At 36.5% G+C, this 20,080-nt stretch overlaps 2 protein-coding genes and 1 pseudogene across 2 annotated transcripts; 2 read left to right on the forward strand and 1 right to left on the reverse strand.

The window, feature by feature from the left end:
* Positions 1-169: 169 nt before the first annotated feature.
* On the reverse strand, positions 170-3,291 carry LOC111879017 (probable sodium/metabolite cotransporter BASS1, chloroplastic). The gene is made up of 7 exons (XM_023875495.3): positions 2,763-3,291; positions 2,019-2,159; positions 1,775-1,930; positions 1,536-1,657; positions 1,283-1,444; positions 1,024-1,084; positions 170-634 (listed from the first exon to the last, which is right to left on the reverse strand). The coding sequence occupies exons 1-7, from the start codon at positions 3,204-3,206 to the stop codon at positions 449-451; spliced, it is 1,272 nt and encodes a 423-aa protein (XP_023731263.1). The 5' UTR covers positions 3,207-3,291; the 3' UTR covers positions 170-448.
* A 2,908-nt stretch (positions 3,292-6,199) lies between these two features.
* On the forward strand, positions 6,200-9,375 carry LOC111879004 (zinc finger CCCH domain-containing protein 40). The gene is made up of 5 exons (XM_023875472.2): positions 6,200-6,343; positions 6,872-6,981; positions 7,066-7,335; positions 8,039-8,262; positions 8,444-9,375. Exons 2-5 carry the CDS (start codon positions 6,877-6,879, stop codon positions 9,264-9,266), a joined length of 1,422 nt encoding a protein of 473 aa, XP_023731240.1. The 5' UTR covers positions 6,200-6,343; positions 6,872-6,876; the 3' UTR covers positions 9,267-9,375.
* A 1,026-nt stretch (positions 9,376-10,401) lies between these two features.
* LOC111879023 (uncharacterized) lies at positions 10,402-11,176 on the forward strand (annotated as a pseudogene).
* The last annotated feature ends 8,904 nt before the right edge of the window (positions 11,177-20,080 follow it).

Here is a 20,080-nt window from a genome sequence, read left to right on the forward strand (position 1 = left end):
AGAAATTTAAATTTTCTTATAACAGTTTAGTTTGTCATGTTTTTGAAAAGAAATTTAAATATTTTCTTTAATAATAAAAGTTGATTATAAATAATAAACTTTATAACGAAACATCAAATTGGATTGGGTTGTATATACAATTACAATCAGTGTCCAAAATAAGAAACGATTGCTCCCATAACCTAAAATTATATATTTTGACTTTGATTTATGAATAAAACATTATTCCATATTTCATAAATAATATGCGATCCTCCAAACAACTTGACCCCACCCCATGAGCCATGACTTCATCCCAATACATTCAAGCTCTTTACAAGCTCAACAAAACAAGAATGGAAGTCTTTGTACACAGTCTTTTACTTGCATTTCCAAAAAGAACTGTAATAATGACCCTTTTGATCACAAACGACTAACCCTACAAATTGCTAATAAGCATTCAAAAAAATCACAAGAACACATCTTTGGAGCTAGATTCTGAATCAGAAGGATCAACAAATCTCCAAAAGAAACCCAAGCTGCTACCCATTATATTCATTACCACAGCAGAAACTGCTGGTGGTAATGCAACCATACGCGAGCTGAAATGTGATGCTGCTAACACCACACCCAATGATGAATTCTGCATTCCAACCTGCAACAAAAAAGTTGGCAAAAACAACATTATTTTGCGACTCATGGCACAAGGGTAGAATAGTCTTTTCACTTTCGCCTCTCTAGTCTCAACACATGTAATCCTTAAGGGTAGTTTCGGGAAATCACAGAAGGTTACATATCATATCATCACGGGAAAGAACAATATCCTAGATAGGCTTAAGGGGACATTTGAATGTCTGTTTTGCAAAGTAACTATAGCAGCATGAAGAATTAGAAGAAGATAAATTAAAGGATGGTTATGTAATTTTACATTTATTTTAATAATTAGTATTTTTAATAATTAGTATTTTCCTAAAGTAATTTTACATGTATTTAGGATAACGAATCATAACAAATATTTGACCTATTAAAACCTTCAAAAATTACCTCAATGGATACAGCACGTCTTTCTCTCTCTTTAAATCCCACTAGGGTTGCTGCTATATACCTACAAATAGACACATCCACAATTACCAAAACTACAAGCCAATTTCATACCAAAACAAAAAAAAATGAGTTAAGTCAGGTAAGTCCAAACTTTTTACAAAATTTTCCTCATTTATATTCCCTTTCATTTTCTCAAATACTTTTTGCACATATCATATATTCAAACAAAAGTGATGGAAAAAGTGCAAGTCTTACTTACCCTACAAAGAAGCCTGCAAAATGAAGTAAGAGCACCGAAAGAACAACCATTCCCATTTCACTTGACAAAAAGGAACGAGCATAAAGAAGGGGAGAGGTTTCAGATGATAATGATGTCAGAACCATTGATGATTTCAGACGACCGATGTTTTCAGATAATACACTATGAGTGTGAAAAGAAAACAAAATATAATCATTACATTTATTAAATGTACGCATGTTGTAAGCAAAATAAAATAAATAAATAAAGATACCTGCAAGCAAGTAGTGATGAGGTCAAGACAGCTAGTAGTGGTGCAAAAGGCAGTGCAGTTTTCACTGCCTTTGGAAAGGTACTCTGCAAATAAGACCCCACAAGAACAGGTGCAACTACAACCTATAGAGTAAATCATGGAGGTTGTTTTACTAAAATGGTGAAAGTACAAGTGTTTCTCTGTATTTCACCCTATAAATTTTGAGATCAACATGAATATACGAAGAATTGTAAGCTAACCTGCATTGTGCTGATTGAAAGTTTAACAGCATCAACATGAACATAAGTTCCAGCCAAAAACATTGTCAAAAGAGGAGTAAGAAACACTGCTCCAAGAGTGCTACATACTGTCATCACTATAGACAATGGTACGTCTCCTTGAGCAATCAAGGTCACCTGTAACACTATTACACATGAAGATAAATGAACGTGTTTTTTTATAAACAAAAATAATAATTGTAAAACTATTAATCCAAACATTTACCACATTAGAGGCAGTGCCTCCTGGACAACAAGAAAGCAATATTAGACCAACTGAAAGAGATGGTGAGAGCCCCAACAATCTGCTTATTATGAATCCAAAAGCTGGCATAATTGTGTACTGACAAGCACATCCAAAGAGTATCTACAAATTACCAAACTACCCATGTCACTTAATTGCTAGAACAAAGGATTAAAATGTTGTATAATATCATAAATATCGACAAAACCGTGCGATTATGTATTGTAATCGTCCACATGGATTGAATCTTGAGACAAGTCTGAGCACCTTTTATATTTTTCAAGATAAACTTAAAAGTCTAAAAAGAAGGCATACCCAATTACATAAATTGCCTTATAATCCGTTCATTCCATAAAAAGAAATGAACTTTGACTATTTAAGTTTATCCTCAAATGTTTCAAATCTAAAAATTGATACAAATGTGTCATGTATATATTCCAAATAACCTTACAGATTTCTAAGTCCAACTCAAAATGTGCAAAAAAAGCATGCGCAGCGATATAAATTCCAATATAATTCTTCCAATCCACAAAAGAGACGAACTTTGACTGTTAAATGTCATCATGTTGACTTTCCGATTCAAAACTTGTTATGAACTTTATTGCAAAATTAGCATCAATAGTCTCCTCGAATTACTAGAAGAACCCACATTAATTTTGAAATTAGAAAATAGTCAAAATGATCCAAGAAGCCTAATAAACATTTCAAGATTCCAAGAGAACTTACAGAAAGAGGCCTTTCCTTGAACAGATTGACCAAATCTTTGAACTCCAAAGTGAGACCCATAGCAAGCATAATAAACCCAAGTGAAAAGCTATAAGAATTTGGAGCTCTTTCTACAAACCATGAAAAAGTTGAAGGCTTTAAACACGCAACTACACCTCCTACCGTCACATATACAGGATACAAGCTTGCTAAATTCGACAACACAGTTTCCCATCTGTCGTTTGCTGGAGAAAGAGTCACAGGAGATGATTCTCCGGGATTTGTTTGACATGATCGGATCCTACGGATTCTTGATCTTGAAAGATGTTGTTTAGGGTTTTGAGAGATGGGAATTGTAGATTTAATTGCAATGTTGGACCTGAAAAGAGGGATTTTGATTCTAGAATGATGAAGTTGTTGGGTATGGAGTGTGAGAGGAGAGAAGCAAAGAGAAAGTGGCATCATTGTGTCTTTTCTTGGTGTAGATTTGTGACTTGTGATAGTAGAGGCCGTGGTGTTTGACTATGACTTGAATGCTCCAAAAACTTGTTGGTTGATAATAAGCTCCCACTTAAGCTAATTTATAACCATTTCACCGTTAAAGCCGATTTACGAGGGTTTGGGTCACTTTTAAAATTACTTTTGTTTTGTTTTGTTTTTTTTTTTTTAAATCAAAATGTTTAATAAAATGTTTAGGAATTATATAAGTATTTTTAAGAAGAAAACATATCATTTTTAAAAGTCATAAAATATTGTTTTTTTATTTTATGACTTTTGGGTTTTTTAAAAAGTAAAAAGCTAAAAACTATTCCAAAAATATTTTAAAAACTTTTTTTTGGCAAAAATAATAAATCAACAAGGTCTTTTATGAAAAATACATTTGAAGTAAAAAGCTCACTTAAACACACCCTAATAGAGAATTAAATTGAAATAGAAAATTAAAGAACCTTTTTCTTATGTATTTTTTCAACAAGAACACATAGATGCTACACATATGGGTGTAACTCGATATGAAAAATAAATAGGTTTGGGTTGTGATTTTTTATCTGTCAACCAAATTATTTTATGGGCCGTGTTGGTTTATGTGCTTGAGTTTGTGGGTCAATTTGTCAACCCGTGAATATATATTATATTTTAAAAAAATAATAATATTTATTTATGAATAATAACTTACGGGTACGGCGTACCCTATTCAATCAAAAACTCAATTATTCACTCCTTGTTACTCAAAAAGACCACATACTAATCATCGTCTTTACCTTACTACCTCACCCACCAGTACCACCTCCTGTGTTCACGTTGGTGTCGAGTTTGTCCATACATGTTTCTAAATATAAAGTCTTCATTTTTTATCATCTAATTAGTTTTTAGCATAGATCATGTGTTATGCGATTATTATTTTAATTGTGCACCTATTTAATTTAAGGGTTGAAAATTTGATCCTACTATCTTAAAAAAGTTATTGATCTTAATAGAAATTTAATATATATATATATATATATATATATATATATATATATATATATATATATATATATATATATATATATATATATAATTTATTGAATTTGAATTAAGTCAACTAAACACGTATTGATTTGTATAATATCATCGAGATAGAATCGTTTATTAAATTATGTTCTCAATTTCAAGAGTTCGTCAATAGTCGCTTTCTTCGATGGTCAGTATATTAAATCATCACTTCTCGTTTAGAGATTTATTCAACTTTATGATTGATATAAACATAAATTAATTATGGTTTCTAGTTTTGAAAGCTTATTGAACTTGAATTTTTTTTTACATACGTTGAATTTGTTATGATAATAGATCCGGAAAGAAACCCAAAATATAAAAAGGAGGGAACGCATCTATTGGAGATTACGATGGAAAGCAACTTAGGCACGAATGGGACGGTGAACCCCATTTTCATCCATATTCATAATCATTTTCTGACAAATTTGCAAAAATTGTCTCTATGGTATGCATTTTTTTAGGGTTTTGGTTCAAACCACGAGTTTTTTTGATTGGTGGTCCTTTTGAGCTAGTTTGCTTGTAATTTTGGTCCCTCGGAAAACTGAAAAGACTAAAATGCCCTTTCTGATATATTTTTTATATTTTTTCTATTTAATTTAAAGGAAAAAGAAAATAAATAACTAACTTGGGCCCACTTATCTCTCTCTCTCTCTCTCTCTCTCTCTCTCTCTCTCTCTCTCTCTCTCTCTTTCTCTCTCTCCCCCCCCCTTGATTCCCTCACCCAAACACCCCATTTTGCTGTTGTTGCTTCCCCTATATGGGTGTGCCACCGGAACAGAAAGAAGAACCACGAGGGAGTTGCTGGAGCAACCTCCCTTACCACATCAGACGACGAGATCACCTCCTCTTCCACTCTGTTGCAAATCGCCACCATAAGACAAACCGCCACCACCTCTGCAACTCCCTTCCTCCCTCATTTTCTTTCCTGTTGATTAATCACCCCCAAACACCCTACGATCACTTCGAGCACTACCCCACATCCATAGCTAACAAAAAAAGAGGAATGTATCAAAGAAGAGCACCGGAGCAGCCTTATTTCCACCATAATCTTCAGCCCCTCACCACCACCGTTGTCAGCCATCACCTTCGATTGTTCAACTAACCCACGAAGGTGAAGAACCCCCCCTCCTTCATCGCTTGTGTTACAAGACAAAAACAACCCCTCTCACCATTAATGACGGCGAAAGCGATCGCCGTTTCTGCTATTCCTCTTCCCTGCATATGAAGTCGCCAGTGACGAGTTGAATGAGACTAAGAAGATCACCGACCTTGAAAGTTCTTCCTTAAACAACTGCCTAGTTACCTCACTGAAACTGCTTTGCTCCTTTGATCTGTGGCTGCCGATTGGAGATTAAACCATAGGGGTGGCCGGAGATCGACTTCCCTCCTAGCGATCTGTAAAGCCTTTAGCGAACCACCCGCTCCCACCTTGGTCGCTGCCATTGTGAGGACTCCAACCATCGCCAGCCACTGATTTCGATCACCACCAACTCCTCCTTCCTCCCCTATGTCATTCCTGTCGAGTGTAAGTCGAAAACGCAGCAGCAAAAAGGGTCGGTATTTTAAGAGATGAGTATAAAGGTAGAGAGAGGGGGAGAGAGAGAGAGAGAGAGAGAGAGAGATAAATGGGCCCACTTTTTATATTTATTGATAATAACAATTTTAAAAAGTAAAAGAGAAATGAAAACTAAATTCATTAAGGGTATAATAGTCATTTTAGTTTGGACAGGGACTAAAACTACAAGCAAATTAGTTCAAAAGGACCACCAATAAAAAACAACTCATGGTTTGAACCAAAACCCAAAAAAAAAATACATACTACTATTTTTGCAATTTTGTCTCATTTTCTCTTTAATTTACTGAATATATATAATATTTTTATTTAAATCCAAAATTAACTACTTTGTCGTGGTAACTGTGTCATAGCTATATAAGAAGTCCTGCACTCCTGCTACTTTGTGCATACGAAAAATCTTTAAACGATCTCCGCGGATACGGATTCGAGGGAGAAACCCGTAATCCTATTGCATCCGTAGTTTCTTCATCAACATCGCCCCAACTAGAATCAGGTAATAACTCCTCATATATACCTTCATTTGTATAATTTCTATTTTTTTTTTTTATGTAAATGACTGAGGACGTCGAGTGAAGGGCGAAATATTTCTTGGATTTGGCTTTATACAATTGTTAGATTAAATTTTGGGCAGGTCTCGGTTGATTTTTTTGGTTCTGTTCTCGTGAATCTATAATCTTACTCGTCTCTTTGGTATGATTTCGTGGTTTAGATAAAATATACAACAGTTTTTTAGAAACCCTAATATTTCTTATTGGTTTCCTTTTCGTTTTTGCGTTTAAAATTCGAGATTTTTGTTGGTTTAGTTGTGGTTAAACAGTTTAAGCCCTGTTTCTTCTGTAAGTCTTAGTCCTTTCATTATCGTTCACTCTATAGAGTAATTTTACTTGTAGGTTCGGTGTTAGTGGATCATTATATCTTTACTAAAGTTAAAAACAGCCAGTGAAATATTCAAAGAGAGTGATTTTAGCTTTATTTCAACTGTGAACATTTATTGACAAGATTATTTTTTTGCATTTTACAGAACAAATGGCACATAGAATATTAAGAGATGTTGAAGCTGATGGCTGGGAACGCTCTGACTTCCCAATCATATGTGAATCATGCCTAGGTGACAATCCTTACATTCGAATGGTAATCTCCTAACACTTGTTCTATCTTCTAATTTTGATGCATACTTCTCAATTTCTTCATTAAATAACATTACAATACATGCAGACAAAAGCAAATTATGATAAAGAATGCAAAATCTGCACAAGACCCTTCACAGTCTTCAGATGGAGACCTGGTAGGGATGCAAGATACAAGAAAAGTGAGATTTGTCAAACTTGTAGCAAATTAAAAAATGTTTGTCAAGTGTGTCTATTAGATCTTGAATACGGTTTGCCAGTTCAAGTTCGCGATACTGCACTAAGTATCAACTCAAATGATTCGATTCCAAAGAGTGATGTGAATAGGGAATACTTTGCAGAAGAACATGATCGTAGGGTACGTAACTTTCCAATTTATATACTCTATTTCCCCCTAAATAATGCATACTTTCCATTTATATCAAGTCCCATGAAAGATGCAATGCAACATTTTCTTTTTAGGTTAAATGCATGAAATAGCAATGTACTTGCATTGATTTGTTTATTATATCATCATGCTTTCATATTTTTCTTATTACCACATTGCCCTCTGAAATCTCTACCCAATTATAGCAATGTTATTTAAATACAAAGCAATTTCCACTGCTCTATATCGGTAATTTTTTAAGTATAATGTTTTAATTAAGAAAAAAACTGACTAGAACATTGCTATAATTTGGTAGTTTCTTCAAAGTATAATGTTCTAAACCTTTTCCAATAAGAAAAAAACTGAAAGTACAATGTGCTAATAAGAAAAGATATTGAAAGTACAACAATGTAATAGATAGAAAAAAAAAGTGTGTTTGATATATAGTACACAAATGAATGAAAGTACATTGCTATTTCTTGTATTTTGAGCTTTGCCTTCCTTTTTTCACTAAGCTTTAAATCTTTTTTTTTTGTTTGCTAGTAATTGTTTAATTTTGGTCCAATCTTCTTTATTTTGTTCTCATGAAGGAGCTTTAGGCCTTGTTTCGTTTATTTACTCATTAAGTACCCTTTCTTCTTTTTTTGTTTTATTAAAAAGGTAAATTTGTTTTATTCTGAACTAATTAAAACAGGCTAGAGCGGGTTTGGATTATGAGTCTTCGTATGGGAAAGAAAGGCCAAGTGATACTATTTTGAAACTGCAAAGGACAACACCATATTATAAGAGAAATCGAGCACATATTTGCAGTTTCTTTATTCGAGGTGAATGTACAAGAGGTGCTGAATGCCCTTACAGACATGAGATGCCTGAAACTGGCGAGTTATCTCAGCAGAATATCAAAGATCGTTACTATGGGTATGTCACTATTTTATTTTTCCTATTTTTTATAACTTAATTTCCTATTATAATCTTATTCGACATTGTAGTTTTTATCCCACTGATATATATCAGACTATCCATGCCAGACGCAGTACAACCTGTTGTTATGTCCTGTCCTATTTGTCATATAACATTTTTTTTTTAATTATGATTACAGAGTTAACGATCCGGTTGCATTAAAACTACTAAACAAAGCGGGTGAAATGCCGTCACTCGAACCCCCAGAAGACGAAAGCATTCGAACACTATACATAGGCGGCCTCGATGCAAGAGTCACCGAACAAGACCTCCGGGACAGTTTCTACACACACGGTGAAATCGAATCCGTCAAAATTGTCTCGCAACGTGCATGTGCGTTTATCACGTACACCACACGCAAAGGAGCTGAAAACGCGGCCAATGAACTTTCAAACAAACTTGTCATCAAAGGCCTCCGGTTAAAACTCATGTGGGGCCGACCACAAGCACCGAAACTAGACAGTGGTGAAGCGCTCCCGAATGAAGCCCGACATGTGGATCATGCCGGGCTGGTACCCCGTGCGGTTGTATCGCAGATACAACCGCCCGGTCAGGACCACCAAATGCCACCGCCGCCGATGCATTATTTTAACATCCCGCTGCCATCGGACCACCATGGACGGGCGTTTTACCCGTCCATGGATCCTCAGAGGATGGGGGCGGTGATTCGGAGTCAAGATGGAAGTGGGGGTAGTGGGTCGGGTGAAAATATAAATCGTGCTTCAAGTGGTGGTGGTCCACAGTATGCTGCATATCCGCCACCACCGCCTCCTCCTCAAGGTGGTGGTGGTGGACGATATTATCAGCAGTATTATCCACCGCCACCGTATGGTTATGGACCACCACCACCAGTTCCGGGACCGTATCAACAATACCCTCCACAGTCTCATCCGTCCGCAATGCCACCACCAGGACAAGGTGGTGTTCCGGCGGCTGCAGGAGGGCCGCCTCCACAACAATGAAGGCAAAAACTTTTGGTCTTAGCTGTCTCATGAACATGAAGGGATTATACACATCTTTGTAATGTTTGTACCTCAGACTGTTGGATATAGAAGAGATGTTTGTTTTTTATTTTCTTTTTTAAGTTTTTTAAAGTTCTTTAAATTTTTTACTGCATGCTGCTTTTGAATATTCTCGAAACGAACATCTTTTTTATTTTTTCTTTTCAGAACAGTTGACCATCAACCTCTTGACTCACATTCCATTCAACCTAATGCTGGTTGGTTATAAGCCTTTTGGTGTTAACTGTATTATTTAAGGGTTGGCTTATGTGTATATAAAGGTATAACTATGTTATACTTTAACTGATACTTAAAGGTGTGACACTGGCATCTATGGGGGTTGAAAAAAAAACCAAGATAGTAACGCAAAATGACTCTTTGTGACTTGTTAAATACGAATGGTTTTGAATTGTCAGGAGCTGGTGGTTGAGATGCTATATTCTATACAAGAAGTTAAAACACACTTCAAATATTGAGTAAATTACACAAATGGTCCTTTAGTTTTATAGTTTTTTCCTGAAATAGTCCTTATGAATTTTTTTTCCTTGAGATGGTCTCTACAAAGCAAACTTTGCACACAAATGGTCCTTACCGTTAATGTCCGTTAGATTAATCCATTAAGTTGAAAGAATTTTGGATCAGAACTATTTCTGCTATTTTGTGAAACTTGTTTAAGGACCATTTGTGAAATTTTACATAATAACCATTTGAAATATTATAATTTAAAGGTAAAAGACATAAATTGGTAAAAAAAATCCATTTAGGTAAAGGAGGATCCGTTTACAAAATAATAAAGGGTAAAAGACATTCAATTGACTTTATATCTTTTACCCTCTACCAATTTACTGTTTACTATTTGTGAAATTTTACACAATAACCATTTAAAATATTACACAATGACCAAAAGTAAGTGGTGATCTAGTCGAATCAGATCGCATAGTACTGAATTGGTAACAGAGTTAAAGCAAGAATCAAGTTTACCATATCCCATTTTCAACAAGTGTGTCAAGAACCTCCAATCTTCTAGTCTAAGGGTGTGTTTGGGATGGCTTTTTGAGCATAAAAGTCCTTTTTGTAAAAGAACTTTGTGGAAAAGATGGTGTTTAAAATGTGTTTGGTTTGACTTTTATAACTTTTAAGTGATAAAAACTAAAAGTCACAAAAAGATAGGAATTCCTATCTTTTCTCCAGCCAATTTTTCCTTCTTACTAAAAGTTGGTTTTAAAAGATATTTTTAAATTGCCAAACAACTTTTAGTAATTTTTAACTTTTTGGAAAAGTTAAAAGTCCAAAAGATGATTAAAAAGAAATGCCAAACACCCTCTAATAAAAGAAGTTGCTCATGTCCAATTGAAGGGCAGAAAACAATATATTGCAGTTGAGTTTGAGCCATCAAAAGAGATCACAGGTGGTTCATGGTATGCGAATGGGGAACTTGATCAAGTCTTCATTAATGATCTTAAAAGCCTTTCCCTAAAGATCATTCGTAGGCTAAAGGTTGCAAGTGCTGATGGAGTATATGAGTTTTTTTTGTTAAAAATAGGTTGGATAAAACTGATTGCATGCGTCAGCAAATAAGTGAGATATTGAAGTCTATGGTTTTGGATAATATGATTATAGATGTGAATAGTACTGGATTGGGGGAATACCATTCGTTTCCAATTGGGAATTTATGTTACAGACGTCCATCAGGGGGAGATTTGGGTCAGGGTTTGAGAACAGAGGCAATGGTGTCAATTCCTTATGGTGTTTGTCCAAGGATTAGAGAGTGTACGCCTGATGGACTTATATCTCCAACTACTTGTGTTTACTATACCACTAGGTTTAAACCCGTGGAAACCACGGATAAAATAGAAATACAATATTCATAATTCGATGTCGACTAATTAAATATTTGCAAAACATTTGTTGATTTTCAATGATAAAAGTTTTTCTTTCATTTGATATTAAAAGTAAATAGCATGTATAATAAATAGTTGTGGAAGTTATTTATATGATTATGAGTTCTATTATGAAATTGTTGTACTTTATTATTAGTTACATACATGTTCTGCTAGCAGCTTTTTTAATTGTGCATACATTTGACTGATTTTTTTTAAATACATCAATTTTAATAAGATTTTACCACATCTAGAATCTTGTATTCTATAACTTTTCTGTTTCTTATAGAAACACATGCAGGAAACTGGATACATAATCATATTTTCATTTCTTCTCACCATAAAAACAACTTTCATGATGTAACAAATGCTCCAAATCGTTTCCTAATTCGGGGCTGTGACCCGAAGATAGGTTATAATAGGGCTTAGGGCCTTTGGAAAGAGAGATTTAGACCCATTTGGGTGTGGGTAATATAGATTTGAGGAGTTCAATTTATGTTTTGGAGCCAGAGGGGTATATCAGTAAAGTTTCGCTTCAAGTGTAACGCCCGTAGATCCGGGCTAGTCAATTCAGAGACGATAAGCATCAAAAATGAATTTTTGATGGAATATTATTTAGAAGGATTAATCTTAACCAAGTTGTAGTATATGTCACAAGGTTTCCGTACATATAAAGAACGCCAAAATCCGAGTTATAACGAAGAAGTTATGACCTGTCGAAGTTCCGCGACATAACCGACACGACCCAGCGCGATGTAAATAGTGAATTTAAGGTAGATAGATATCTATCCTTAGTGATCTAAACGAGAGTCGAAGATGTCTTTGATAGTAGTCCAACGATAAAAAGACATACGAAAACGGAGTTCAGATGAAGGAGTTATGAATTTCGAACGGAGTTTTCCTGTCCCGGCCTACTAAAGATAATATATAAGTAATATATTTATAATATATTAAAAATAAAGTCAAAATTAGCCAATGGATTCTAAACGAGAGTGGTAGAGCATAATCTCACCTACGCGTCGATATAAAGAACGTCGAAAACGGAGTTCATATGCAAAAGTTATGAATTTCTGAAGTTCGGGGCGCGAAACCCCAAAACTGTCAGATACCACGACGTGACAAGCAGTGCCACAATGTGGCAAGTCTTCTGACACCTCCGGGCATCTTGCGATGACGCATGCAGTGACGACCAAGCCCACAATGTGGAAAAAGGTGTCACGACGTGGCAAGGGCAGATTTTGCCCTATAAATAGATTTAAAGGGCCGGCCGAGTTTGGTTGCTCATTCTCTCATCTCTCTCCCATATTACATCGTTTTACGTGCAATTTTAACCCCCCGAAGCCCTGGTATCATCCCGAGACCCGAAGCAAGTCCCTAAGCCCGAAGATCCCGATAAGAAAAAGAGTTTCTGAGCCGAAGCTCTGCCTGCGAGAAACCCGGTGTGTGAAGTGATTCCGGTTTCACCAAAGAATACTACCATTGCAAGTTGTATGTCACACCCCAAAACCATGAACGGCGGAAACGTTCTGGGGCGGAGGACGTCATGTACAGTATCACAACAATGAAAAGTAGTAAACAAGCAACAACATCATCCATTGCATTAATAATATAATTTTAATACAAGTGTGTTCTGTCAAATTATGATAAACACTAAAGTATAAATCAAAATGAAAGATGAGTCTTGAACGAGCACCATCTTCTCTAAACCTTGCATCGGTACCTGTCTATCGTTGACCTGAGGATACAAGTTATTTTGAAAGCGAGTATCAACTTTAAAGCTGGTGAGATCATAAGTATTTTAGTGTCTTAATTTGTAAGAATGTATTTGTATGTATATGAACTGTAAGTATTTGTATGTATATGAACTGTAAGTATGAAAACGTTTTGAACATCCTAGAAAACCATATGTTTCCTACTAAAAGTATCCTTCTACCAAGGCATCTAGTATCTGTGTGTGTGTGTCTCTTGTAAGAGTGTGTATTTTCCCAAACCTGACTTCATTAACCAAAAATATAGTTTCTACATTACCGTGCATCGTGTGAATGTTCACGAAGTGAATGTAATGGAAAAATGAAATAGTACTATGGTGTAGTATCAAATAACTACAACCGTACTAACTACCTTAAGTCTATTGTAATCTTGTAAGTACTGTAGTATTTGTAATAAGTGACTATTTCTGTACTAATATTGCCTTATTTGAGGGATAAGGCATAATGTGATGACTAGATCCCAGGCTAGACGCTCCCCTGTCAAAGGGATTTTGGGACCCATACACGACCCCTACATATTTGCAAGCCATGAACATCCACATTACTATGATCATGTATACCCGATATAACTATCACAATGCGTTGTGATTCATTGGTATAGTTAGATCCTGAAATCGTTCCATGTAATAGCACCTAGTGATGTCTATCCTATCATCGTATAGGATCTATGTAAAATTATATGAACGTATACCTTTGCTACCCAAAGGTACTGAACTGACTGAAAGGAACTATTATGTCCATATATGTACACATGATATATAACTAATATTTAAACGACCTTCGGGCGGATACCTGATACCCACCAGACCACATCCCAATGGTGAAAAGGAAATAGAGCGGATAGCCTTCCTAAGTCCGTTAAACATTACTTATATAACTATACATATATAGGCATGCTTATAACAGGGTCTCTATGTAAACGTATCTATGTAAATGTACTCATGTAAATGTACTCATGTAAACGTAATCATGTAATAGTATAGTAGTGTACTGTAATGTTCTGCGTGTGCTAGCTGTAACATGTGTTCTCTCTCTCTAGCATGTATAGTAATGTACTGTGTGTACTAGCTGTAATGTGTGTTATCTCTCTATCTAGCATGTATAGACTCATGAATGAACTGACTCGTGGCATGATTCCGTATTCTAGTAAACGTATTAGTATCTTCCTAAACTACCCATATAGTAGCTTACTAGTAATATAACTGGTAAGTATGAACATGGAAGTATACCCTTGCTACCCAAGGGTATTGAATTGACTGGAAGAACCTTTATGACTATATATGTACACATGATACATAACTAATATTTAAACGACCTTCGGACGGATACCTGATACCCACCAGACCACATCCCAACGGTGAAAAGGAAATAGAGCGGGTAGCCTTCTTAAGTCCTTTAAACATTTCTTATATAACTATACATATATAGGCATGCAATTGACCATATAAAAGCATAAATTAAGTTTTGTAAAACCTTTGAACATGACTATTATCTAAGAAAAGGTCGACTTGATGTCAGCCTATAAAACGGGTTGGAAGTATTTGTTTGATAAAACAGTTTAAGTATAAAGAAACATTTGTTTGAAACACAACTGTAAATGAGTTTAAAATAAAACATACAGTGTATAATGAACAGTTTAATAAGGAGTTTTAAACATATAAAACATTTATGAAAATCATGTGAAGAAAACTGTTTGGTAAAACAGCTAATGAGTAGTAAATCATTTGAATGCTGCTTATTAATCACATGTGATTGATATAATAACTAGCATGATTCTACTTGTATCCCCCCCCCCCTAAAAACATTTAAAACATTGATTAAGGGGTATGAACTCACCTGTAGTGAGTGGTACGGATGAACTGAAGATGTAGGATTGCTAGGTGTCAAGTGAAGTCTTGAACACACTCTATGATCCTAGTTAACATATAATATCACATATATGTATCAAATTATTATTTAAACAACTAATAAACAAAGTCTAGACACCCTAGAACATGTTAAACACCTTTAACAAGTGTTATAAGCCTCAAGGATTGCATCTAAGTGTTGTAGGGAAAAGCTAGTGTGTGTAGGGTTCAAGGAAAACTCTCTAATGGAGTTCACAGCCCTAAGGTCACCAACAAATGAGTTTACAGTTGTAAACTCATGGGTTTACGTCCGTAAGCTCATACTTACTTGTTCATTTGTTGTTTTGAGGCTTTACAAGACCCTAAGAAGCATTTCTACTTAATGGCAAAGTCTTTGGAAGAGATTAGGGCACCTTTCAACTCCTTTGGGGAGTTCACGGCCCTGGAACCACTTCCCTTAGAGATTACGGTCGTAATCTCTCATGGAAAGGGTGTTTTGGTGTTTTCAAGCCCCTAACTTAACTAGGAATGAATCTAGGCTAGTGTCCAAGGCTTATGGAGAGTTTAAAGCACACTTTGGCCCTATTGTTTGGAGTTCACGATCCAAGAACTTCTTGGGTCGTGAACACCTTACTCTTGGTGTTCTTGGGGTGTTTTCTAGTCCTAAATACATTAGGATACGAGTCTAGGCTAGTTTCATTGCAAGAGGAAGGGACTAGGCACTCATTTGTCCCTTAAAGAAGGGTTTACAGTCCAAGATGTTCTTGGGCCGTAAACTCTTTAATCTTGTTGTTTTGATATGATTTCTAGGTTATTAAGCACATAATAAGCTCTATAATACACCTAGATAGAAGTACTCACATTTTGGGACGAAAGTCCGAAGATCCGTGAGAGAGAATTTGGTTTTTCTCTAGATGGAAATGTAACAAATGAATAAATATGGCTTATAACCATATATATACCCCTAGGGTTTTGGTAGAAAATATTTTATTCAGGCATTGAACTCTAATATCAATGAGTTTTGGAATAACAGAGTTGCACAATACCCTAGTGCATCATCTCTCCTGATATCTCTTTAAGTGTAAATCCTGAAATACTCAAACTTATACTAAAAGTCTGGAAATTTACTGCAACTGTTCTAACTTCTATTGACTTGATATGGTTTGTACAGAATGGAAATTTCGGGTTGTCACACCGTAGTGCTGTCCGATCATCTTCTGATCAAGTGAGTGTGTGGTCACTTTCTTCTAACACATAAATATTAAGTATTTGTTATGAAATACGTGCTATGTGTTTATATATTGTTGTTTATTTGAGATGTTGGTGGAATGGATGAACTATATCGGTTTTAATGAGTTAAACTGTATATGTATTTTCTAACTACAAATATGTTAGGTAGGACATGGGTAGATGAGATCCGTGAGTATGGATCAGATCAAAAGATTAGTTTAGATCCGTGAGTATGGATCAGATCAAGAGGTTAGTTTTAGATCCGTGAGTTTAGATCGTGGCGTTGTGAGGATCGATGGGGTGGGATAAGAGTTGCTTTTATATGGTGAAATTATATAATTTTGGATGTTCTATATATATTTATGTGATATAACATTGTGGGATGAAAACCCTATATGCTCACCAGGCTCCCAAGCTTGACCCACTCAGTTTCCTTTGTATCGCAGGTATCGATACGAAGATATATTTCACGGAGAGATTAAAAGAGATGTAAAATCTTTAGTGTAAATAATGTAAGTTCTGTTTATGCTTATGTGTCTGTATCGGAACATGACATCCCGAGATTTTGTTATATAATGAAAATACATTTCTTTAAAGAAATGTTTTGATAAATCTTTATCATATTTTGGGAACAAATTCCGCAACTGTTTTCTTTAAAAGATTACTCTGATTTTAAAAACAAAACATAAACAAATCGGTCTTTTCTGGCCGTGAAATTGGGGATGTCACAGTTGGTATCAGAGCATTAGTTTAAGCGAACTAGGAATTTGTAGGAAATTTCTAGACTTAAACTTAGAATGCTAAGTAATGATTGTGAGGAGTGTGTCTAAAATATGATAGGTAGTACACCTAAATTGACACAAGCACTACTTTATGATGTAATAGGAGGTACAAATCAAATGGTCGATGAACAATAAGCTAGAACTTCTCTAAAACAAAGAGTTTTATTTCAATTCAATAATAAGAATAAAAAAAGGACATAATCCCTTCCCCACTTTGGTTCAGCCGAATAAAAGGAAAACAAAAACCCAAATAAAAAGAAACTAGAATCTTTCAAAAAAAAAAGAGATAACTTCTACTTTTAAAATAAATCAAAATAAGATCATATCCTATTGGGTCTTCCCACGCCTTTGGTAAGTCCGGATAGTAACTGGTTTTGGGTTCGGTTGGACAGCTGGGGTCGGGTATTGGATCGGTTCTGGTACGGATGGTCCTGCATCATCCTCCCCGTCTGAGAAGGCTCCACCATCGACTTCATCAACCTCGCTATCAGATCCGTCATACGGTGCCAAATCAGCCATACTAAAGGTGGCGGAGACGTTGTAGTGGCCTGGTAAATCAACTTTATATGCATTATCGTTTATCTTTTTAATAATTTTGAAAGGCCCATCAGCTCGGGGACGTAATTTGGCAAAGCGCCCCCTAGAAAATGTTCTTTCCTCAAACGAATCCAGACGAGATCACCTTCTTTAAACACAATCGACTTATGCCTCTGATTTGCCTTGCTAGCATATTTTTGATTACTTTGATTGATGCGTCTCTGTACATCCATATGTAACTTCTGCATATCCCCAACTTGTTGAGAGCTCTCATCACTCACAGTTGCAGGTTCTTGAATTGGCGTGAGGTCCAAGGGGGTTATCGGGTTTTTGCCATACACGACTTCAAAGGGTGTCTTTCCGGTAGTTCGATTGATAGATCTATTATATGCAAATTCAGCATGTGCTAACGTCAAATCCCATTGTTTGGGATGATCCCCCACAAACTCCGTAATAAATTTCCAAGGCTTCTATTCACAACCTCCATTTGCCCATCCGTCTGTGGGTGGTGGGAGCTGCTAAAACTAAGTTTGGACCCGAGACGAGCCCATAAAGTGCGCTAGAAATGCCCTATAAACTTCACATCGCGATTTGTAAAAAACAACCGAGCGATTTGACTGGCGTCATATGTACGAGCACAAGCGATGAAGTGCGCCATCTTCGAGAAACAGTCAACAACAACCATCACAGAGTCCTTACCTCGCTGTGTTTTTGGTAGTCCCAATACGAAATCCAAACTGACATCTTCCCATGGTACGAACGGAGTAGGAAGGGGTGTGTACACACCAGCGTTGCTGCCATGCATTTTGGCGATGTGACATATACGACAACGTTCGATTATCTGGGCTACATCTTTCCCCATCCGAGGCCAATAGTAACTTTCTCGGACTATATGTAAAGTTTTGTCTCGACCAAAATGACCAGCTAAGCCTCCTGCATGGCTTTCCAAGATAATAGAATCACGTAGTGAACAAGTAGGAATGCACAACCTGATGCCTCGGAATAAGAACCCATCGGATATCAAAAAATGTGTAACAGAACCTGTTGAACATGCTGCCCAAATGTCCCGGAAGTCTGGATCATCTTTATAAAGTTCCCGAAAAGTATCAAATCCGTTAACTAGTACTTTGAAGGTGGTGAGTAGTGAATGTCTTCGACTCAAGGCGTCAGCTAGACGGTTTTGGAATCCTGCTTTATGTTTGATAACAAAGGAAAACATCTACATGAACTCTACCCACTTGGCATGTCGTGGGTTTAACTTGTGCGTGCCATTGATATATTTTAGAGCTTCGTGATAAAAAAAAAGAACGAATTCATTAGCCAACAGGTAATGTCGCCATGTATCTAGGGCCCGAACAATGGCGTAGAACTCCTTATCATAAGTGGTGTATTTTCGCCTCGCATCGTTAAGTTTTTCGCTAAAGAACGCAACTGACGTTGGTTTTGGCTTAACACTCCACCGATCCCCACTCCCGAGGCGTCGCACTCAACCTGAAAAACAGAGTTAAAATCTGGTAAGGCTAGTACTGGAGATCGTGTTACCGTTAGTTTCAAGTCTTCAAAAGCACGTGAAGCTGCCTCAGTCCACTGAAAACGACTCCCTTTGAGACATTCGGTAATGGGAGCAATGATTGAGCTAAAGTTTTGAATAAACCGCCGGTAGAAAGAGACCAAACCATGGAAACTTCGGATATTGTGGATAGATGTCAGCTCAGGCCATTGTAAAATAGCGTCGACTTTAGCGGGATCCATCTTTAAACCTTCAGGTGAGATGATGAATCCTAAAAATGTGACTTCACGAACCATGAAACTGCATTTTTCTTTATTAGCAAACAGCTTCTGAACACATAGGACCTCAAAGATCGTTTGTAAATGCAGTAGATGTTGCTCAGGTGTGTTGCTAAATACCAGCAGATCATCAAAATATACCACAAGGAACTTACCGATGAAATCCCTAAAAACGTGGTTCATGAGGCGCATGAATGTGCTTGGCGCGTTGGTTAGGCCAAAAGGCATCACCATCCATTCATATAACCCATCCCGCGTTTTGAACGCGGTCTTCCATTCATCTCCCGGTCTCATGCGTATTTGGTGGTACCCACTCCTTAAATCGATTTTGGAAAAAATGCTCGCCCCGTAGAGTTAATCAACTAGATCGTCAAAACGAGGTATAGGGAACCGGTATTTGACCGTGATTTTGTTCACGACACGACTATCAATGCACATCCGAAATGTTCCGTTAGTCTTTGGAACTAATAAAGCGGGTACATCACACAGACTTTTACTCTCCTGTATAAGCCCCTTTTGTAACAACTCAGACACTTGTCTTTGTAGTTCCTCGTATTCCCTCAGATTCATTCGGTAGGCTGGTTTGTTCGGCATCACAACGCCGGGTACAAAATCGATACAATGTTGAACCTCTCACATTAATGGTAAGCCGACCGGGATCTCATCGGGAAAAACGTCATCAAAATCACGCATTAATGATTGGACTGCCAACGGTAATGACGGACCAAATTGGTTCGTCTCGAACACTACAAGGGAAAATAATCTTCTCAGTCAACAACGATCGTTCAAACCCTGTCTCACGCACGGTTACAGATGCTTCTGCAGCCCTCGGGTGGCGGTTATCAAGAGGGATCAATGTAATATTATTTCCATCTTTTTTAAAACGATAAGTATTTTTATACCCATCGTATAGGGTTCAACGATCAAACTGCCATGGGCGAC

Source organism: Lactuca sativa, chromosome 9 (assembly GCF_002870075.4).
Source record: "Lactuca sativa cultivar Salinas chromosome 9, Lsat_Salinas_v11, whole genome shotgun sequence".
Lineage (NCBI taxonomy): Eukaryota > Viridiplantae > Streptophyta > Magnoliopsida > Asterales > Asteraceae > Lactuca > Lactuca sativa.